Genomic DNA, 24,287 nt, shown 5'->3' with positions numbered 1-24,287 from the left:
TACCAATGCAATAGAAAAAACAAGTAACTATACTGTGCAGTTCAGTGTCGGTAATGACATAATACTTGTCCAACGCATAAAATAGGGCTCATCATAACACAAACAGACAACACCAAAAACATCCATAGGATTCAACTTAGCTCCTGTCTGAAGGTAATACCTTGATATTATGTTTTGTGCACAATATCATAGGAAAGCCAGTGCTCCCAGATGCACAGGTCAGTGGAAAGTAATTGCATATAGGAGCAGATGGTGATGTGGACCTCCTACTTGGCCCAGGGGTCCATTGTGTGTGTGTGTGTGTGTGTGTGCATGTGTGTGCATGCATGTGTGTGTGCACGCATGTGTGTGTGCGTGTGTGTGCGTGTGCGTGCGTGTGCGTGCGTGTGTGTGTGTGCGCATGCTTGTGTATGCCTGTGTGGGCATGTGTGTGAGGAGAGATGGGGATGCTGGAGATCAGGTGTAAAAATGGGGCACACGGATGAGAAGTGACTCACCTCCTCATTTTCGATCTTTAAAGTGGCCAGACGAGACTGCAGCTGGTGGTATCGCATCAGGAGCTCCGTCTGAACAGGCTGCTGTGCGCTCACCTGGCACACCTGTACAAAGGCAGAGGATACAGAACATAAGGAAAACAAAGGAGAGGTTGTAATTGCTTGAAATTAATTCATTAATTGAAGTGACCCCGACAATAGCCATACAACCCACTAAAGAATGGAATTGACACAAAATTTGAAAACACTGCTAATAAAGCAAAGCCAAGTGTATTCAAATGTAATTATGTTTGTTTTTAATATTGTCATGCTGTTTTGCATCTGGCCTTTGCATTTTGTGCCACTGTTATCCATATTGTACGAGCACCAGACCTGTGTGAACTGTGTGTATGGGATCTTTTTATGCTCTGATATGTGACTGCAAACAGAATTGCCCCTCGGGGATAAATGAAGTTTATAATAAAGTTGTAAACATAAACATTAAGAGCACTGCTTTATTTCCTCACCTCGTCCCCCATATGTGGCAGGTACTCGAAGCGCATGGGGGGACAGAACACCTGGTTGTGCATATCCATGATCTTGTGCTTGTCACTGCGTGAGTCCAGGTTGTCCACAGCATTCTCAATGACGTCCAGCCCCTCATGGCGTGATGTCTCCAGGTTGTACTCTGCAGACAGGTATGTCCTGAAGGCCCGGGCCAGAGACGCATGGTAACCAAGGTCACAGCACTGCAACACAAGTCAATTAAACAGTCAGAAATAACGTGATAAATGAATGAACTCTCAAATTAATTAATTAATTAAATGTAGATGTCCCACCTAATGAGAAGTGGACACCTTTTGTCAACTCTTTAATAGACTGAGTCCCAAATTAGGGTTACTAAAATAGCAGCCTAGTTTGGAGAATTACAGCCAGGCTAAGACACAGGGATAATTACAGTGCGTTATCACAGGGCTGTATAAAGTAACCTCATTAAGCAGAGGATGGAGGTGAGGAGAGAGAGCTGAGGGCACAGACAGCAGAGTGAATCACTGAGTAAACGCTCTTTAAGGCTGTTTAGCAGATCTACTGGAAGCACTGCCTCTCACTGGGAGAAAGTAACTCAATATACTGACTAGATTGTGTTTGTTGTGAGAATATAAAGCATGAAAATTAATGTAGGCTATGTCTTTCTACTCAAATCAGTGTTTACAATGTTTAAACAAGTAGTTTTTGCTTCAGGTAGAAAGAAATTATATATTAAAAAAAGCATTATTGGTGTAGTACAGTAGTAATAACAGTAACATTAGCAGTGTAATTTTTGTAGGACTAGAAACAGCTCCTGTGGTGATGATGGGCTGATGGCTGGTGGTAGAAGTAACTGATGGGTCGATAACAGAAGAAACTGGTGGATGGGTGATATTGGCAACAAAAATATAAATATATTCATGTCTTGTTTATTATATTTTGGGCATCTAACAGAAATTTACTAGCTGAGGTTTAAATCTAAGACAAATGTGAAAAAGTGCTGAAATATCACTTTATACCGCATCTTCTATTCTCTATATTCACGATATTACTGATAATTCAATATATTGCCTCAAGTAGGAACATTTGTCTTATTAACTACTAACAATGCAAACAGCTGGGTTTGGCATTTTTTTAAATGTAGAAGGATGAATAATTCTCTCTATAAAGGTGCCATGTCCTTCAGTGCCCTGCCCGTACAAGCCTGAACTCAGAGCACACAAATCCTCCTCCTCAGGCTGGGGTGGATTCTGAACGTCACATGTCTCTCAAGTCTCAGAGATTCAGTGCATCAAAGCCCCGTAAAGGTGCCAATACAGCGACTTTAGGCTCAGAAGGACTTACCCTGGTCACCATTTCTCTCATAAATATTCCTCTGTTGGCGTTTCAAATCGAAAGCTGTACCAAGATCATACACAAACTAGCAATGGAATGAATAAAGCTACTGTTTACAACATTACATTGACATACTTAGAGGTGGGCAAAATATTAAAAAAATAGACAATATTGTGTGAATGATGTTTTTAAGTGATTAGGGATGGACAGATCAGGTTTTTCAGTTCTGATATCGACTCCCTTTAAGTATTTGTCGATACCCAATATTAACTGATGCTAGTGTAATAAGATAACTGTGGTTCTTTAACCATAGTTAACTTATTACACAATAGATCCAAAAGTGTTATGCGACTGTTATTTATCCTTCAAATAACTACTGAACAGCTTTGTATGAATAAAAACATCAACATTATGAAATGTTCTATGCCAAAATCAGGCTGTAAGTGGTCTTATTTACAAGCTGGTCCAATTAAAAGACCAACCAGGGTATCCGCTTAACTGATACCAGATCCAGTATTATTTCAGTGTTGCCATCCCTAAAAGTGGTCATTCTACACTTTTGTGGGTGATTTTACAGCCACTTCACATTTGCCTGATGCTTTTTAAAACATTTCTGTTGGATTGAGACAATAACGTCTGAATATCATTATCAATATAAATAGCAATTCCTATAGAAAGTCAACATAATAATTTAAGAATACTGGGAATTGTTGTTGTGAACAAGATTTTAAAAGGGTCAGATGTAAAAAAGGAAGTTCTTCAGACAACCTTTATAGCACTAAATATGAATATGAGAAGTCATTTGATATCTCACAGAATAAAGCCTCCTTTAATGTCACTTTTAACACTTTCTTTAATCTTCCATATTGATTAAGAGGAAGCAGAATCACAGGAGGAATACAAAGTTCATGGCTTTGAGCATAGGCACCAATTTATGTTTGTTCACGTGCACATACATACACATTTCACTTTTTTATGTGTATTTTTCATGTGCTCCCCTTCCGTATAGAGGTGGAACACACATGGGGCTTTAACTGATCACAAGGTCCACGTAGTTTTCCAGCTCCATTAGAGTTGGTCACTGAGTTGTCCGTTCGGACTTTGTCACATCCTCATCTCACTTTCACTGGTGTCCAGCCTCTGAATTTCCCTAATAGATTCCTGTTTGAGTGAATGGCGTTCGTTTTGACCTATAGGACATTAAGTGAAGTTTTGTTTCTGATCCCTGCTTTACCCAGAGTCAAGAATTTAACCATTATCACATGACGGGAAACATAGTTACCCCAGTCCTCAGATCAGACCCAGAGTGAAGTGACTGACAGTGCAGCGCGCACCCAAGAGAAAGAGGAGCAAAAGACACTAAGCCCTCGCATCTAGTCTAACTAGAAAAAAAATCACTGAAAAAAATGCATTCTTCTAGAATGTGGACACTTCTCCAAATATTTGAAATTTCTATGCTGCTGGTAGCTGAACCTCACCAAAAGTTACATAGTGCACCTTTAATGTCATATTTGGTCAATATATGAAAAACATTTTGGGTTTCAGATTCTACAAAATGATTATGTTAGTCTCCCAAATCAAGAACGACATTTACAATATTGATTATACAAGGTATTCTAAAAGGTAAATTGACAAATGTTGAACCATATAATTTTAATTTTAATTTTAACTTTTATCTATCTTTTATCTATCTGTATTACTTATTATTGACCTATACACAATGTTGTGATGTCATCATGAAACCCAGCCAATACTTATAATCTTTATAAGCCTAGTTGAAACAAATGTGTTTAATTAACACATTTGTTTTTGTTCTTGGTCCAACGCCTCCCCGTCTGAGTCATCATTACTCGAGTCTGTTTTTCTCAGTTCTGAGTCGTGGGGCATCAGACATACTTTTTATTACAATACAAGGAAAGTTTAATCTCATATTTCTATGTTGTTTGCGGATATAAATTTTGTAGCTATAATCTGTAATTTTCACATTTGTTTAATACAGATGTTCATTCATGTGCATTGTCCATATTAAATACATTTTTAAAATACATTTCAACTGTCCCAAACCCAGATCCCAAAGTTGGCATCAAATAATAAACCAAGGACAATGAGTAGAACCCACTGTTCCATAGAAGATGATAACATTTGCCAGTGTCACACTTTGTCGCCTTGATGTGTTAATTAATACAGAAAAATTAACCGCAAATACGTTCAGTGCAGCCAGTGGAACAGCTTGGTAACCTAACAAGCTGTGATCCAACCAGATGGTGTGAGAGTGACAGAGCAGCAGAGTTTAAACTAACACAGTGTCCTGGTGGAGAGACATAAAAACAAACAAACTTAGTACTTACATCGATCATGTCCGAGACGTCGTGAATGTAGTATTTTGCCACCACTGCGTTGGTCGCTGCCAGGTTCAGCAGGTAGTCGTTACGGGCTTTGGTGCACTTGAGTTTGTTCTCCGAGTACTTGGCTTGTCTCTGGGGAGGAGAGAGCAGCAGGTGATGTTTACATAAGTGGCAGAGATGTGTGTAGGCAAATGGAGATGTATAGGATTACTGCAAAGGATAAGAAAATGAGCTATCAGAGTAGATTTAACAATTAGTCATTAAAAATAGTTTTAAAGCGTATCCTCTGTTAGTTGCCTGCTACAGTAATCCTCCTCCAGCAGAACCATCAGCCCCCACAGCCTCTCCATCTCCATCAATTGAACACCACCAGTTTTAAGGTAAATTTTTCCTAATTGTAATATAAAATCAAACCATGGCAAACTTGCCTTGGAATTAAGCAGAACTAGGGTTGACTGTGCTGCGCACTACTGGTTCTGTGCATGTGCCCAAAAATTCATGCATATGAATACGAACAATGTGTCAAATATAAAGCGGATAATGCAGTTTTAACGAGATTTTTCATCGTAACCCTCATCTGTTTGTCTCGCCTGGTTAAAACTCATTAGGTAGTGGCTATTTAGTCTGTTTAGAATAATATGTAAAACTGTTTACTGTCTGTTAACGCTAGTTTCTGTTCTCTAAAACCTCACAGTACTTATTGGTAAGTATAAGCATACAGTATAGCATATTTTGCCATTAAGCATTTTTGCCCCAATCACCAAGGCAGACCTATTCCATAGTTTCACTTCAGCTACATTGTTCCCCGTTTTTGGTTTACAGTTGCACCATAATACTGACACAAGCAAGAACAAATGTTTTTGTTGTTCGTTAACACATTATATGTTGCTATGTTGAGCAATAAGTAGTTCTATTCAATTCTTGCATCATTTTATTTCAAATTCAGTCTGTTGAATAATAGCAATTCTGATAGATTTTATTTCATGCAGGAGATCCAGGTACTTTCATTTGCGTTAAGAAATTCCCCATGTAAGACCACAAATAAAAAATGCATGAGTGCCCCATAGCATGCGGCGTGCTCTGGATACTGCTGACAAAGAGGAGCACATCCACTGCAGTGAGCCCAGTTTCTGTAGCTCTGTATTTTAAACGTGGTGCCAAGTCTAGCTCTGGTACCTTCTCCTTCATCTTCTCGATCTTGCGGACTGTGCGTCGTGGCTGCCTGTCCTCGTGTCTGAGCAGGTTCACATTCAAGTCTCCAGATTTGTTGAACTGTTTCTCCTCCTGCTTCTCTGCGTCCTTCAGTTTGCTCTCAGCGCTGATGCTCTCCGTGTGATACATATGGTAGGTTTTCATCACCTGCAGGAGAAGAAGGCAGAAAACAGGGGTTAGGAAGTTTGTGTTCTATCTGGATATAGATGCACGGAAATATATACAGTGCATTTATCTAGCAAACCATAGACTTTGATTTGATTTCATAGTAAGCTCATATAAAAATGCACTATGTAACTTTTCTGGTGGTAGATCAGTCTCCTGCTTGTCTCCATGTTGACGTTATTGTTTCTTTACCTATAATACTCCACAGTATGCCATTAAACTCATCTATCACCATGGCGACAAACAATCAAACAGTTTTTCAAAGTATTTTTAACAATAAAAAACCTGTGACTGAATAAGACAGATATGTATCATGCTATACTGGTGAACATACCAGACAATGCAAATAAAAAACAACAGCATAATGTTATGTGGCATATGTAATGAAAATAGAATTAACAAAAAACATAAGAAGAACATTTTTACAAACTTAGTAATCCATTACAATAAGAATTTGCATAGATTTTTGCATCTATAATAGATGTCATATTTAAAAGCTTCAATCCCCTTGAATTTTAGCAATTAGTAACACAACAATGTTTATATATTTCACTATATAAAGAAATCTGGAGCTGAATCTCAGTGATATGATTTCCAAATGTTTTGTGTGTAATGTAAAGACACCAGGAACCCACTTCCACTACATTCTTCTATATGAAGCCTTCTTCCATCATTTTGTATATTTTTACTAAAACCATATAATCGTGTCTCCACTGTATATCCTGTATATGACCCAGTGTAGTCAGTGTGTGTGGTCTGTTATCTGTCAAACTATCATCACTCTCTCAGCTAATCTCTCTTTACTGTGGCTCTCCTGCCCTGCACATCCATATCCATCTGTTTATTTTTGGCCTTTAGAGTCACTTTTACTTGACGGACTTGAACGCTCCACCAGTGCTTCTCCCTGATGCGATGACAAGTCGGCACTGATACAACTTCTAAGACCCAAACTTTTTCCAGACCCCTCAAACCAGCGCCCCCCTCCTCTTGTAAAAAAAAAAAAAAAAAAAAAAAAACTCCAGATGGTAGAGTATGTGCTTAATGTCTCACATTTTTGAAACGTATTTATAAGCAGGCTTCAGGATGTGCCAGAGTCAACATAAACACTCATTTATTTGTTTCTTCCTTTAGTTTTTCCTGTGATCAAATAGAAAGCACTGCTCTTAAGCCATAGGGTTCCTCTTAACTCCACAAGACGCTCTCTAAACTGCACTTGTGGATACCATTAGAGAGCTCACAGCTGCAATCTTCCACTGACCTTTCACCTCTCCATAGTAAAGAGGGGCCTTATGGAGCCACTGGAAACTACCTGATTGAGGAAAACTTTAGTGCTACAATACATCAAAAGGCTAATTAGAATGTGCATTTGAAATATGGTTTGAAGTTTAGATTAATTACTGTTACAGGCATTTAGCATATTTTTAATTTTCAAATACTACAAGCAAAATAATAGGGCTGTGTGCCTTTGCCTGACTGGGCAGTGGTGTCTTTGTCAACCAAGATTTCTATTAGTCAGTTAATGTTTTAATTGGGATTATTAAGGATTTATCTGAACAACAGGAGAAAAAAGAAGATATATGGAGTAACCTTATATCCCTTTTAGGTATTTTTTTAGATAACTCCTGTCATCTTAAATGCCCCAATTGTGCTGCAAAAAATAATAAGATCATAAAAGAACCACTTAGTTAGAATCTTGAAAAAAAAAAAAAAAAATCTATCATGCATAATAATATTGTCCATAGTCTTAATAGCATATTTTAATTTCCATAACAAGTCTAGTGAGTAAGTTTAAACACTACTTTGATCAATGTACACAGTACTCTGACACCTTCAAACAGCTGTGGATGCCAATTCAATACAGCTACTGTCCTTATTATTGCCCAAAGAAGCACTAAGCCACAGTCAAATTGTCCTGTCAAGAACAAAGCCAACACCAGAGTACTGACTCAGGTGAATGCACTACATCTCTCAGGCTTACAAGTGTTTATATAATTCCTAATAAAATGTGAGTGGTTTTAATCCAGCACAGAGACGTGTGACTGTAAAGTAAAAACAGGTAATTTTCAGCAAGAGTAACTCTCATAAGGTTTACACCTCACTGTGTACAGCCCTGGGATATTGAAGCATACCTCTGATGTAACACTTTTAATTGTGTTTTTTCAAAGCATCTTGGGAGTAAGTTTTGCTCTTCCCTCAGCATTTCCCATTGCCGTGAACCATTTAGGAGAAGTGTATGTTTACTGCGAGATAAGATCCATGTCTAAATGAAATGGAAGTCTTACTGGGTATGTATTGATTAGAATTTTTTGTTCTTTAATTTGTAACTAAGGCCTGTCCTAAACACTAATATTTTTCATAGTACTGTACGCGAGACACAAGAGGAGACATCAAAACAAGATATCGATCCCAGTGGTTTATTAGGTCACTGCAGCCGGAAATTAATACAGGATTCCTGTTCTGCCTCAATTTGGGTGCCTATATATGTATGTATGTATGTATGTATGTATGTATGTATGTATGTATGTATATATGTATATATGTATATATATATATATATATATATATATATATATATATATATATATATATATATATATATATATATATATATATATATATATATATATATATATATCAGAAGCCCCTATGATGAGTACACCAACAAGGCCAGTTACATCGCCCGGATTGGCGTCACCGGGGCCTCACCCTGGAGCCAGGCCTGGGGTGGGTGCTCGCCAGCGAGCGCCTGGTGGCCGAGCCTCCCCCCACGGGGCTCGGCCGGGCTCAGCCCGAAGGAGCGACGTGGAGCCGTCCTCACGTGGGCCCACCACCCGCAGGAGGATCCATATGGGGCCGGTGCAGAGAGATCTGGGCAGCAGTCGACGGCGGGGGCCTCGGCGACCAGATCTCCGGACATGGAGACTAGCTCTGGGGACATGGAATGTCACCTCGCTGGGGGGTAAGGAGCCTGAGCTTGTGCGGGAGGTTGAGCGTTACCGACTAGATATAGTCGGCCTCACCTCCACGCACAGTTTGGGCTCTGGAACCCAACTCCTTGAGAGGGGCTGGACTCTCCATTTCTCTGGCGTTGGCCGCGGGGAGCGGCGGCGGGCTGGTGTGGGCTCATTGCCCCACAGCTCAGTCACTGTGTGTTGGAGTTCACCCCGGTGAACGAGAGGGTCGCGTCCCTGCGCCTTCGGGTCGGGGACAGGTCTCTCACTGTGGTGTCGGCCTACGGGCCGAACAGCAGTGCAGAGTACCCGGCCTTCTTGGAGTCCTTGGGAGGGGTACTAGACAGTGCACCGACCGGGGACTCCGTTGTTCTCCTGGGGGACTTCAACGCCCACGTGGGCAACGACAGTGACACTTGGAGAGGGGTGATTGGGAGGAACGGCCTTCCCGATCTGAACCCGAGCGGTGTTTTGTTATTGGACTTCTGTGCTAGTCACAGTTTGTCCATAACAAACACCATGTTCGAGCACAAGGGTGTCCATAAGTGCACGTGGCACCAGGACACCCTAGGCCGGAGGTCGATGATCGACTTTGTCGTCGTGTCATCTGACCTCCGGCCGCGTGTCTTGGACACTCGGGTGAAGAGAGGGGCTGAGCTGTCAACTGATCACCACCTGGTTGTGAGTTGGGTTCGCTGGCGGAGGAGGAAGCCGGAAAGACCTGGCAGGCCCAAGCGTGTAGTGAGGGTCTGTTGGGAACGTCTGGCGGAGCCCTCTGTCAGAGGGACTTTCAACTCGCACCTCCGGGAGGACTTCTCCCGGATTCCGGGGGAGGCCGGAGATATGGAGTCCGAGTGGGCTTCATTCTCGGCCTCCATTGTCAATGCAGCTGCTCGGAGCTGTGGGCGTAAGGTCTGTGGTGCCTGTCGCGGCGGCAACCCCAGAACCCGGTGGTGGACACCGGAAGTAAGGGATGCTGTCAAGCTGAAGAAGGAGTCCTATCGGGCCTTGCTGGCTCGGGGGACTCCTGAGGCAGCTGACGGGTACCGGCGGGCCAAGCGTGCTGCAGCCCGTGTGGTCGCGGAGGCAAAAACTCGGAGCTGGGAGGAGTTCGGGGAGGCCATGGAGAAGGACTATCGGACGGCCTCAAAGAGATTCTGGCAAACCGTCCGGCGCCTCAGGAGGGGAAAGCAGTTCTTCACCAACACTGTCTACAGTGCGGGTGGAGAGCTGCTGACCTCGACTGGGGACGTTGTCCGGCGGTGGAAAGAATACTTTGAGGATCTCCTCAATCCCACCGTCATGTCCTCCGAGGAGGAGGCCGAGGCTGGGGACTCGGAGGCGGACTCATCCATCACCCTGGCCGAAGTCACTGAGGTGGTTGGCAAGCTCCTTGGTGGCAAGGCTCCGGGGTTGGATGAGATCCGTCCTGAGTACCTGAAGTCTCTGGATGTTGTGGGGCTGTCTTGGCTGACACGCCTCTTCAACATCGCGTGGCGGTTGGGGACAGTACCTCTGGACTGGCAAACCGGGGTGGTGGTCCCTCTGTATAAGAAGGGGGACCGGAGGGTGTGTTCCAACTATAGGGGGATCACACTTCTCAGCCTTCCCGGTAAGGTCTATGCCAGGGTAATGGAGAGGAGAATCCGGCCGATAGTCGAACCTCGGATTCAGGAGGAGCAGTGTGGTTTTCGTCCTGGCTGTGGAACACTGGACCAGCTCTACACTCTCCATAGGGTGCTCGAGGGTTCATGGGAGTTTGCCCAACCAGTCCACATGTGTTTTGTGGATCTGGAGAAGGCATTTGACCGTGTCCCTCGTGGTGTCCTGTGGGGGGTGCTCTGGGAGTATGGGGTCCGGGGCCCTTTGCTAAGGGCTGTCCGGTCCCTGTATGACCGGAGCAGGAGCTGTGTTCGCATTGCCGGCAGTAAGTCAGACCTGTTCCCGGTTCATGTTGGACTCCGCCAGGGCTGCCCTTTGTCACCGGTTCTGTTCATTGTATTTATGGACAGAATTTCTAGGCGCAGTCAGGGGCCGGAGGGGGTCCGGTTCGGGGACCACAGGATTTCATCTCTGCTGTTTGCGGACGATGTTGTTCTGTTGGCTTCATCGAGCCAGGACCTGCAGTGTGCACTGGGGCAGTTTGCAGCCGAGTGTGAAGCGGCTGGGATGAAGATCAGCTCTTCCAAGTCCGAGGCCATGGTTCTCGACCGGAAAAAGGTGGCTTGCCCTCTCCGGGTGGGTGGGGAGTCTTTGCCTCAAGTGAAGGAGTTCAAGTATCTCGGGGTCTTGTTCACGAGTGAGGGAAGGACGGAACGTGAGATTGACAGGCGGATCGGTGCAGCTTCGGCAGTGATGCGGTCGCTGTATTGGACCGTTGTGGTGAAGAGGGAGCTGAGTCGAAAGGCAAAGCTCTCGATTTACCGGTCAGTCTTCGTTCCTACTCTCACCTATGGTCATGAGCTCTGGGTAGTGACCGAAAGGACGAGATCGCGGATACAAGCGCTCGAAATTAGTTTCCTCCGCAGGGTGGCTGGGCGCTCCCTTAGAGATAGGGTGAGCTCAGTCTCACGGGAGGAGCTCGGAGTAGAGCCGCTGCTCCTCCACGTTGAGAGGAGCCAGCTGAGGTGGCTCGGGCATCTGTTCCGGATGCCTCCTGGGCGCCTCCCTCGGGAGGTGTTCCGGGCATGTCCTGCCGGGAGGAGGCCCCGGGGAAGACCCAGGACACGCTGGAGGGACTATGTCTCTCGGCTGGCCTGGGAACGCCTCGGGGTCCCCCCGGAGGAGCTGGAGGACGTGTCTGGGGTGAAGGAAGTCTGGGAGTCCCTGCTTAGGCTGCTCCCCCCGCGACCCGACCCCGGATAAGCGGACGAAAATGGATGGATGGATATATATATACATACTATGAGGCTGTGATATTGATTAAAGTGTTTCCAGGGGTCACACACTGATGCAGCAGCAGTCCTGAGGTAGTGAACTCTGCCAGCAGGGAGTGCTGGGTCAGCAAAGGGTTAGCGGCTACAGCAAAGAGACACTGGGTTATAGCATTAGAGGGCTTGCAGCAGTTACTTAATCCTGTGATTGCATTATGATGAAAGTGCCTCTGTATGTGAACACAGTTCAGTGAGTCCTCACATGGGGCTTGTCCACTCAAACACAGTAATCACACATGTTTCTGTCTAGTTACAGAAAACATTTATGGTACAAAGAACTAAAGGTTTTCATGTACCTAAACACTAAGATAACATTTTGTCATAAATGTTAGTCAGGGAATTTAGGCTATTTTATTTCTAGAGATAGAGCAAAAAAAAAAAGTAATGTAGTGTAGGTGTAACTACACTGAAACTACACTCTTACTTTATATTCCAGACTACTCCTAAGTCAAATGCATAACAGCAGTGTGCACTTTTGTTTTAGTCACAAGATTTTATAAATGAGAGAGCAACATCAGTATGTAGTTATAATGCAAATTACTGAACTCTATGAGTCAGATGAGTTGCTGCAATGAGGAGAGGAAAATCACATGCATAGTATTGTTTAATCTTTGTTAACACTAAAATGCAACAAAACAGTAACAGTATTAAAATAGATAAAGATACAGATTGTTCTACACAAGATGCTGACCAAAAGCAAATACATTTTACAAGGCCAGCACAAGCATGGAGCTTAAACAAACTCATTATGCCTTATATCTCTCCCACGCTCCCTAAAGGATTCAAAGGTTGCCAGATCCAAATGTACAGATGGCACAAGCAGCGGCCGGTGCCAGCTCTGCCCTTTGCTCATCGCACTCTCATCAGACTGCACTGATGAATAAATCACATGCACTCTTCCATCACACAGCTCTTTGGGGGGGCACAAGACTGCTGAAGTAGCCTGGAGCCCATCCAGACAAACCTCTTTGTCCTGATTTAACACTGACTAGAGACAGGACCCAAAAACAGTAGCCTAGAACAGAGACCTATAGTGTACAGTATTTGAATATCTACATTGCATCCAGCTGCATCTGCAAGAATTAATTAGCTACAATACATAATACTGCCAGCATCATTCTAGAGGTAAATAAACTTAAATGAATATTAAAGCACAAACAAGACACTGTCAATATTTATGACAAACACAGTACAGTAAGATAATAGAAAAGCTACTGATATAAACTTGCTTGATCTAGTAGTTCATTAATAAATGCCCTTTTCTGACTGGAAGGTGTTATTTGGCCGCCACATGCTTGTTTCCATGGAGATGTTATTGCTTTACCTGTAATGTTTCAGTATGATATTATACTGACCAAACCCCATATAGACAAGCAGGTGACACCACCAGGCCAAGTCAGACCTGTGAAAGCCGAGCCCGCTCAATAAGGAAAGTTTAATAGTACACCTTTACTAAACAATTATAGCTCAATATAAGAAATTATTTTAAAAAATCTGTCCCACTGACTTTATTTGCCAGTGGCAGGGAGTAAGACACAAGACAGTATTTTCTATTTTGTCCTATAGGCCTGGATCAGCTTCCACCTATGGGCTAAATCAAACATACAATAATCATATGCCAATAATAGGCAAATCAGTGCACAGCGTCTGTGTTAAGACTTTTTGCTGTTGGACAAGTAAGCAACCATACAAAGCAGTACTGTTACATACACTGAATTCACAAAAATCTATTTGTATTTGTTAAAATTGTGCCTCTGGAAGCCCACTCCCACACTCTCTTTTCATATTATAATATATGGAAAGCAGCTGCAGGAAGCTGTTTACAGGAGGAGGATAAAGACACCAAAAACCACAAGCTTTTAGAGCTTTTTCTATGGCTCGCTGCTGGCTAACGAATCCAAACACACACAGAGACATCCTTCACAATAGCGGCAGAGATCAAGAACATTTTGTACTTTTATTGTACAGGCTAACCTCCTGTACAATAAATTCTGACCCACTTCACTAAAACTACTCCATTAAAGCTATAATGATGATACAAAGAATAACTTGGCTGATGGAGGGTCTGCCACCTGCTTGTCTCTGTGGAGATGCTATTGTTTTACATAAAATGTTCGACAGTATGGCAATACATTTGGCTGAATGAATACAAGGAAGTGACGCCTCCAGGCCAAGTTACAAGTCTGATCAATTTTAACAACTTCTAACTAAAGAAATGCAGATATGTACAGTATAATGCCATATTGTGGACAATTCCACACAAGCCATTAGATCTCTGCAAAGTTAGTGGCTGATCCTCCATTAGAACAGTTACATAGTGCAGCTTTATAATATTGATATGGTTTTAAGTGGGGGCAAAGAGGTGGAATACTTACAGTGTAGAGTTCATTGGTCACTTTCACCAGCTCTTCATGCATCTGTATTCCAATTTCTTTGCTCTGAAATAGATAAACAAACAAAGATTTCAGCAAATTCTGAGGCACTTTGTAGTATACTGTATATATGAATATGAATCTTTCTGAATGTTAAGATATGTGAAAGCCATTTTGATTAGCAGCACAGTCATCAGTTTGTGGTTATCATGGTTATCTAATATACTAATGCCATAATTAAAAACCAATAGTGAATCAAAGAGAATAGCGTGTATCTCATCAGAATAATGGTCAGATCTAAATGTATTAAAGGATATGGTGCACAGAGTGAGTGAGGAGACAGACTGTGATAACTTCAGCATGTGAGCACAGCAGTAGACAGAAACAGATGGTGCGATGGATAATGAAGACACACTTTGTTAGACTGACAGGAGCTGCTGAGCTTGACAGAGGTTACATAATAACAATATGGGTTTGTTTGAGGAATCAGTGAGAGAGCCACTATCCCCCATATGAGCGCAGAGGCCTGAGGATAATTAATGAACACTGGCTTCAATAAAGATACAGTAGAAAACAAGGCAGATGTACTCGAATAGACCAAAACTGTACAAGCAAGAATACTGTTACTTCAACATATTACTTAAGCAGAAGTACAAAAGTGGCATAAGAAATTACTCAAGTGAGAGTTCAAAAGTATTTTAACAAATGACTAATGAAGGAAGAGTTATAAAAAAAGAGTACCTGCCTAGACTTAGCATCTGATGTATACATTAGTATAGTCAGTTTGGTTAGATTTAAGAGTTAGTGTCTATTTTTAAATATTTATCTTTTTTTCTGTTTCTATTATTTTGCTGTTCTTATACTTTGTGTTACAACACTGACATTTTCCTATTGTGGGATGAACAAAGTCTCTCTTATCAGATCATAGTTTAAAATTTAAGTAATTGTAATGACTAACAACACTGAATAATTGACAAAATCATGTATTTTTGTAGAAAAGACCAGAACAATGAGAAAAACACAATAATTATCTGGAGGAGCGGTCCAAGAACCACAAATGTTTACATAATTTAAGATTGATACCATCAAGCCATTTAACTTGAAGACTTGGTCATAGTGGGCAGAGAAACCAAAACTTTTATTCTGGTAAGACTACTGTTACAGTATGGTGTCTGAAAACCTCTGTACAGTGGGAGTACAACCCACTATTGATAGACATGAAGTCCAAAACCAGGTTCACACAGTGAAAAATGTCTTTTATACTCCATTTGTGTACTACTGTTAATCAAATATCGCAAATGTCATGTTTTGCATGGAGACCTCTCTGTCAAGTTATATTGTGTAACATCAAAAGTGGCCCACTTTGGTACTGTAATAAAAATAGTAGGCCTAATTCTTAGTAAATTAATATAGTTTGACTATATATTTCAACTGGGCAATGTTATTAATTAATGAAATCTAATTTAAGCTTATCTGACCCAAAACTGACCCAATCAAAAGAGGTCCAAATAAAGAGGTTTTTCATTTTGAAATATTAATATGGCAAAGCACAGACAGATTCAACTCTAAAGCAATGCCTGGGCTTGATGCATGCCGGTGGTTGCCTTGATGAGTAATCAGTTTTTATCTTGGTATAATTTTCATTCACATCAATAACACTGGGCGTGACTGAAGACTAAAAACAACTGAAGACAAAGGTTAAATGAACAGTTCAAACATGCAACCACCCAGCACTCAAAGGGATTTATAGGCAGATGAAAGTCCAATAGCACACACCCTGCTGTCCATGCTAGCACGTGCTGATGGTGACTCATACTTTGGCAAGCAAAATTTGAGGGGAGATTGAACTAAGGGCGCTGTAGTATCTGCTTTATTGACTGTGAATGCTTTTCAGAGGGCAACAAAACAGTGGAGTGAATGTGTTGAATGAACATGTATCTTATGTGTATATCTATTTTATATGCGTGTGGACAAACTCACTGCAGAGATTGGTGCAATGGCGCAGGGGAACACTATGTGATGCAACAGCCTGTAACCATCACTACTGCCTTATATTCAAAAGTATTTATTACATTTAGGAAGTTTATTGTTCTGGTATAAAATACAAATCAGTAAGTTAGCAGCAAGTTAGCAGCACACCCAACAAGATTTGTGGGACTAACCTACTCAAAGATTAGATTTTGATTCTTAAATATTCGCTAATCTTTTACACATAAAAATGTCATTGATATTTTAGCCCAGGTTATGCCCATTACAATACAAAAATGTCAGCAATAGCATTCAGAATTTGGACTGGTCTTTATGTGGTAGCCATTGGAATTTTCATTGGTACAAGGCACAAAACTATTAAAGGTCCTATATTACACAAAAAGGATTCTTGTGAGCTTAAGTTATAATGCTGTTACTTCTTCTAAGACATTGAAGTGTTTTGTTTCATTCACTCATGTTTGAGTAATCCTTTATTTTTAGTCCGTCTGCATCTCCAAAGCTCAAAATGATCTGTTTCACCTTGTGATGTCATGAAGCTGTAGTTTTTGAGTTAACAGCTATCTTTTACCTTTTGTTCAATAGGCATTTCAGTGCTGACATGATCCAAATGATTCTAGTGAAGGTGAATGGTGAAAGGTGAGTTAAAAAACACAGTGGAGCACTTCCTTTATTACCACATAACATCACAAGGTGGAACAGAGTGTTTTCTGTTTGAGGGAAGAACTCAGCCTAAATAGGCAGATTTTGTGTATTAAACATGTAAGTGAAACACAACACAACTCCAGGTATGTTTTTGATGAGAAAACAACATTATACCGTAGATCAAGTAGTGTAATATCAGCCTTTTAAATTCTGCTCCAAACAACATTATAACATGATTTGTGAAAATAGATATAAATTATGTCCATTTATATTTAAAAAAATCTATTAAAGATTTATTCAACTAACAACTAACAATCTAATGAACCTTCAGCAATACAGTAAAAGTTGGATATAAAAGTACAAACAAAGGTTAATTAACAGCAACATGATGAAATATTCCCACAATGTGACCAAGTAGCAGCAGGAGTACTTGGGACAGTAGCAATAAAATTATTCTGGCTTGCGTTCTCACTCACACTGGCATTGATACAAGCACTAATATAGCTGTTTAGTGATTCTACATGGTGGATAAATATGAATGAAGTCTGTGCTTAGAGAGTACACCTACCAGATACTGTGAAGGTGAAAATAGCGATGTTTGTGTAGCCCTCAGTCACCTCTGCTATGTCCTGACAATGAGCCAAGCAAACATCCCACGACATAAGAGCAGCTCGTGTTTGGAGGAGACTGTTTCACACCATTTCTGTCTTCAGGCCAAACTAAATCAAATGAAACTCCTACAGTGTCCATGTGTGCCAAGACAAAGCACCAACTGTTCAGCTGGCACTGGTGCATAGAGTTTTAATATCAGGTTAATTGTTATTTCAATTATATTTTTTAACACAAGATGAACTTTGGTGAGAAAACTCTTATTTAGTTGCCACAGAACAGTTTATTATCATATAATAACTACGTAATTTTCAGCCTTGATAAAGCATGAAGAAAGACTTCATTCAATTCATAATGAACAAAAATGTATACGATTCAGGTTTAGTAACTTCACTAAGGGTTAAGATTAGGGCATTAACTATTTAGTTAGCCTGAATTATTCTTAAAGAATACATATTGTGCTTATGTCTGCCATATAGTTATAATCTATGACACCCATTGATAATTATGTTTTAATTTAGAACTTTCAAGTCATAATATTAATCTAAAATGTAATAAAAGAGTTCTCTGAGTTCCAGGTTACAAAATTGTGGTGCTCACCATAAAAAATAAAAAAAAAACAAGAAAAAGGTGTCAGCACCTCCGTCCTCCGATGGATAGCTACAAATTATGCTGATGAGCAGTAGATTTTTATTTTTATTTTTTTACTAAAATGATTATGCAGTGCTGCCGAATCCTATGTGTATCATTGATTATGAAAATAAAATTGGAGACCGAAGTAAGTACAGAGCACTGGGCGTGTGCCAGTGGTTGGGAAAAAACTCAAATACGCATGAATAAAGACAAATACAACTTCGAGTGGGTAAATAGTGACTATAACTATAATATGGTTAAAAGCTGTAAAAAGTTGATTTTGTATAATACGTCTGCTTCAATAAACAAGTTGTTCATTATGACGATGTATCTATTATAAAGTGTTACCCAGTTGAGTGCTGAGTCTCGAGTGAATCACCTTTTTAAAGAGGCGGAGGACATCTTCACAGATTTGTGCCAGTCGTACGATAACGTTGTTGGTGTAGATATCACTAAGGGTGGCATGGTCCCGGCTCTCCCTCCTGGTCTGGTTCAGGACCAGGTACCAGCAGTTCACCGAGGACAGGAGATGCTGGTCCTTCCTAAAAACACACAAACATGATGATGATGATGAAATCACAATCTACATAAAACAAATTGACAGGCATAAGATAATAAAATAATACAATTTTTAGGCCCAAGGGCCTATGAGTATTGCAAAGCAATGTAATGCTATGAGTAGCTGGAAAGTGAAATGACGTAAAGTGAGTTGCCCGTAGTGACCAGAGACAACATTGTTTCAACAAAGTACCAGAAAGTTCTCCAAACCAACCGACCGATTTTTTCACACAGTGAACAACAGCAAAAACTCATGAAAATTTACCCAACATTAAAATTTGTGCTTCTCTTAGCTTTAGGGTATTGGAACGATGGCAAAAAAACTGCATGTAGAATCATGAAATTTGACACAAAAATAGACAAGATGAGCAAAAATATTATAACACCGTCCGCTCTGCCAGGGGCCAGCAAACCTTTTCGTACTTTTACGAACTCCTCCTATGACAAGCTGAAATTTGGTACACAGGGCCGATCATTGCTGCTTTCTTTAAGTTTCTTTAAGCATGAAAAGACATATTTCAACCACTAATAATAAGCAGATCTATGTGTAATGTCATTTTAGAAAAAGAAACAGACATTATTATGAGCAGGGATATTAGATTAAAAGCTCCTTTTTATCCCCCCCCCACTCACAATAAAATATGCTTTCTGAGGTCCGCCCTTGGTCCCAGTCCAGACAGGCCTGATCAGGTTAGGCCCTCAGTCACTCGTGACCATAATGATCCTGAGAATCTTGAACCCTGATTGCAGCTCTAATCTGGTTAAAGTGGTCCCGGCCTGGGGTGCTTTTCAAACAGGAAGCAGATACACAATCACCTCCAACTGTCCACGACATTAATCAATCAACAAAACAGAAAAGAACAGACAAAGAACGCACAGGGAAATGGGAGTGGAGCATAGGATTTCACTGTGTCGGAGGAAAAGGAGGATGAGCAGACTTCAAAGCACTGCCCTTTAGAGGGAACCAAAAATAGTACTCAACCTAATGAAATTATTATTGGACTACTGTTTGCATGATAAGGTGTTTTACAAATTTGTATTCAAATCAAACACAACAAGACAATGTGTCATTGTTATAAAAGAAACTGTATTCTTTTGTTTTGTTTTATTTTATTTATTTGTTGTAATTAGAAACTTTGAGTCATAGATTGTCATGGAAATAATTTCTCACAAAGATGGCATTAACTTAACCCAAACGTTCACACAATTAGCATAAAATGTTTGGTGCTGGTTGACCACATGTCTTACCATGTGTTTTAATGCAGAAAGTGCCGCTGTCTGTGCAGTTAACATCACGTTGCAATGCTGGCGATGTTGTCAGTGCATTAAAACAGTTTATCACAGTGTGATAAAATAAGCTATGCTTCTAGTGAATATGTTCTACTAATGTCCTATATGAGTTAAAGGTGAGTGAGGAAAAGACAAAATGTCCCAAACTTCAGTGGTCAGACATTCATTCAGTGTCTGTGCACACTGGTGTATGAATGTGTGTGAATGGTTGAGTAGTTCCTTGATGTAAAGCGCTTTGAGTGCCTTGTAGGTAGAAAATCACTGTATAAATGTAATCAGTTACCATTTTATTAGTATTTACACTGACATGACATAACAGACTACAAGTGACATAGCCTGATCATCCCTCTATACTGTAATAGGAATTCTGATTTAAATATAAAAAAGACCACATTTTACAATATAGGCTACCCTCTATTTGTACAAGAATGAGAATATTGGATTTGGGCAGGCACTGAACCAGCTGCACTGAACCAGCCACTTTGACGGTTTATAGATGAAAGCTGAACTCACTACACCACCACCACCAAAATACTGTCCTTGTCACGTGGAAACAGAGGGAGCACCCAAAACGCAGGACTGCTTCAAAAAATATTTAATGACAAATCAAAAAATCCAAAACTCAAGACTAAATTGCCATGGCAAGAGACACAGAGACACTGACAGAGACAATGGACCAACAAAGGGCAGAGGAGAACACAGCGTATAAATGCACACACATAGACACAGGTGAAACACATTAGGGCGGGGCAAACAATCAAGACAGGAAGTAACACTCAAAAATACAAGGTGACAGGACAAATGTCAAAATAAAACACAAACTACAACCACTACAAAACATGAACCATGACAGTCCTGTCTGGCACATGGTTTGATCCACAGAGATCAGAGGAGGAGAGAGCAGTAGATAGACTCTGGTTAAGAGGTGCAGGTCTTTATATAGACTACTAGAGCATCTTGTCCCGGTCTCCTAGGGGACAGTCTCATCTCTCACTCTGCACCACTTCTACTGCAGCGGCCTGAGAGTCTGTGGAAGGAGCAAGACCACTGCAGTCCTGTTTACCTGCACTGTAAAACAAACTCAAGAACTGGTCAACTCATCTGAATATTAAAGAACCTGACTGTTGCCTTGTGTTCTTAAATTTTTAAAAAGGGTATTACAATCACAACTGAACCCGGGTTGCCAATATCACATCCACCCTGCCTGCATATAAAGTTTTTTGTCCTTATCAGTTTACGGACAGGCTGCTATTTAGTTCTTAACCAAGTCTAGTACTGTGGTGACCCAGTGGTCCTGAGGTTGACTAGGACAATGATGGATGGGTCAAAGGAGGCCAAAAAACATAAGTAGAGGTGGAAGAATGCAATGGTTACTATCTTAATTGTTGTTTTGGAGATATGAAAAATTAGTATATCAAGAATATGACTTACTATAAAAGCTATTCTAAAAGACAGCAAAAATGTTAAAATGTAGTCAAACAAGGGTGCATAAAGTGATCTTATTTTGTTAGTATCACCCAACTCATATCTGGTCAAAAAAATCTAAAAATACTAATACTTAGATATATTTACTGTAATGTCTAACATGTTTTCAGTGAATGTACATTTAGCGGTCAATCGCAAAAGATAGCTAACAGTGGAGGGGGAAAACATCTATATGAAACTAGGGCATGGGTTAAGACCTTTTTATAAACACTGACCCAGAAAACATGTAAATGAGTGCTTCATAGCTATTTTACAGGGGGAAAATATATATGTTGTGACCTAAAACAGTGTAAAGGATATGTTATATATGGTATTCCAATCAATATAGACCACATTAATCAACTCCTAACATATGAAAATTGTAAAATAATAACAATTATTATCTCTATATTTAAAAAAAATAAATAAATAAAAAATAGTTGGTGTAATCCTTCATTATAAAATGAAACAAACAAATAAGCTGATACACTTTTTAACTCAATTTACACTCAATTTATTGTATGCATAAATGAATCTGTGTATTTATTTATGCATTTTGTGTAGGCTATTGTACCAAATATTACCCAACAAATACTACATACTCAAACTAATGGGATGCCATAGAATAATAAATGTTCCAGTCTTTAAAAAAAATGAGAAACTGCACAAAATTGGCACTACAATCCATGTTACTATTCACGCCATATTCTCCCCCTCCACTTGCCTTTATAGCTCATGACTTCTCATGTGTATCTTCAAAGCATCTGTTAGCATGGGACTCTGTTTCTGTATCTATACACAGCACAGGATATGATTAGAATGCAGAGTAGGTCAGACAAGGAAGTGCAACGGTGTTAGATCTTATTTCATTTACTTCATCATGTTATAAACGGAGGAGCATTTTATCATCCAAAGCTGATTAAAGGGGCAGTCTGAATCGTGATGCATATTTTGAAGCAAATAATTTTACATTTAAACACATTTTGATATACCCGCTTTTTATGCTGCACAGTCTTCTACTGGTCTGTCTTTTTATTTAGACATACATACAGCTGCTCAGTCGGTAGTATCCATCCTAGCATTTGAAGATTGGTGGTTCAAACTTTTCACAGATTAATATTGTTGTTGTGTCCTAGAGCAAGACACTTAACATATCTCATCAGTGTCTGTGCATGCTCGTGTATGAATGCGTATGAATGTGTGTGAATGGTTGAGTGGTTCCTTGATGTAAAGCACTTTGACAGCCTTGTAGGTAAAAAAAATTTTAAATGTAATCAATTACCGTTTTATTAGTATTTAAAAGCTAAATCAAATAAAGCAGCCAAGACTCTGAACTGGACTGTGTCTGAACTGCACTGTGTTCTTGAGGTGCTTTTTTCCCACATCCAAAATGGCCACACGCAGCTCCTATCTGCTCTTTTCAAATTCATTGCTTCCACTTCATTTCTTCCTTGCATGAAAACACTCTGCCAGCATTTGATAGCAACCAGCTGCATGGACCCAGCCCAGAACAAAGGCAGTGAATGGGACACAAGATCAGTGCTAAGCGGCGAATCTACTGTCTCTCTCTCACACACACACACACACACACACACACACACACACACACACACACACATACAAAAGATAGCTAAGATAACTGTTGTGGACATTAAGTGCTGTGTTCAAGTGTGTGATATGTTGTGACCTCTGACCCTTGACCCTTGTAGCATCACAGAGTGGAGAGGCTTTAATAACAACGCAGTGGCACTGAAAAAGCAGCAGCTGGAGTTTGGTTCCTGTTCACAAAGGCTAGGTGACACAAAAGAGGCATCTGCTAAAAGTTTTTCATGCACATCATTGTGAAGAAGTCCACCACAAAAACACTTAAGGTGCATCATCAAACAGTTGGTTTCATTTGGCCCCAAACGAAGTGTTGCAAATTAGGAATGTTCATATTTGGTAGCTGGCTTGCAATTTATTTGAGGATCAATACACTGAAAACATGCAGGCTTACTGTGACTGAGCTCAACTATCCACAGAACCAACTTGTAACTATTATATAAATATAAACCGTAGCAGAAATAGTATTATCAGTGTTGAGAAGTAGGGGCTAAGTATTTTAGTTTAGAATTGCTTGCATTTGTTTGAGAAATGTTACACAGTATGATTTGAAGTTTCTTCATTCAAGAGTTGTAATAGTAGAGATTAGTAAGAAGCTAAAAGTGAAAACTAACATGTTCTACACCAAAAGACACAACATACAGTAAATGCTTAAACAGATATTTGTAATATGGTGGATAAAGCCAGTCAACTACATTATATTCTAATATCCACTCTCAGAAGGATCTGTAACAGTGTGTCTACATAAAGTTCTGTTTAGTCCCCATTCTTTTTAATATTGCATGAGCAGCTGCTGCTACACCTGCATATGTCTGTGCAGTAGGGTCTAATTCAATAAACCACATTATGAATCCCAATGATACTCTTTAAAATGTCTGCCCCACAACTCAAATTAAGTTAGCCACCATCTCTTTGGACCAGGTAAGCAAAGTAAGTGGTGCCTGATTTGAATGTGTCCAGTAAGTGCAGTTAGGAGCTCTCCTGTGATTCGTTATAATGTGTCCAATAGGAGTGAGAGGGGTGTGTGTGTGTGCCTGTGTGCCTGTGTGAGTTTGTGTAGTGCGCAGTGGGTTAGTCGTAGCTGCAGTAGTTGTAAATCACAAAGGCAGGGAGCTCGCTAATGAATCTGCACTGCTCTAGTCGGGCCAAGAGACTGTAGGCGGACATCCAGTGCATATGGAAGTGT

General features: G+C 40.5%; 1 protein-coding gene across 1 annotated transcript in view; it reads right to left on the bottom strand.

The window, feature by feature from the left end:
- Nucleotides 1-24,287, bottom strand: part of srgap3 (SLIT-ROBO Rho GTPase activating protein 3) — a 57,096-nt gene that overhangs the window by 15,537 nt on the left and 17,272 nt on the right. The window contains exons 3-8 of the mRNA XM_055160243.1: nt 18,567-18,729; nt 14,318-14,380; nt 5,858-6,040; nt 4,685-4,813; nt 1,001-1,222; nt 498-599 (exon numbers count right to left, since the gene is read on the bottom strand). Coding sequence (XP_055016218.1) covers nt 498-599; nt 1,001-1,222; nt 4,685-4,813; nt 5,858-6,040; nt 14,318-14,380; nt 18,567-18,729 — 862 coding nt within the window. The remainder of the gene's footprint in view (nt 1-497; nt 600-1,000; nt 1,223-4,684; nt 4,814-5,857; nt 6,041-14,317; nt 14,381-18,566; nt 18,730-24,287) is intronic.

Source organism: Boleophthalmus pectinirostris, unplaced genomic scaffold (genome assembly GCF_026225935.1).
Source record: "Boleophthalmus pectinirostris isolate CB_2022bp ecotype Guang Dong unplaced genomic scaffold, ASM2622593v1 HiC_scaffold_3, whole genome shotgun sequence".
NCBI lineage: Eukaryota > Metazoa > Chordata > Actinopteri > Gobiiformes > Gobiidae > Boleophthalmus > Boleophthalmus pectinirostris.
This window is presented reverse-complemented; position numbering and strand designations above follow the sequence as displayed.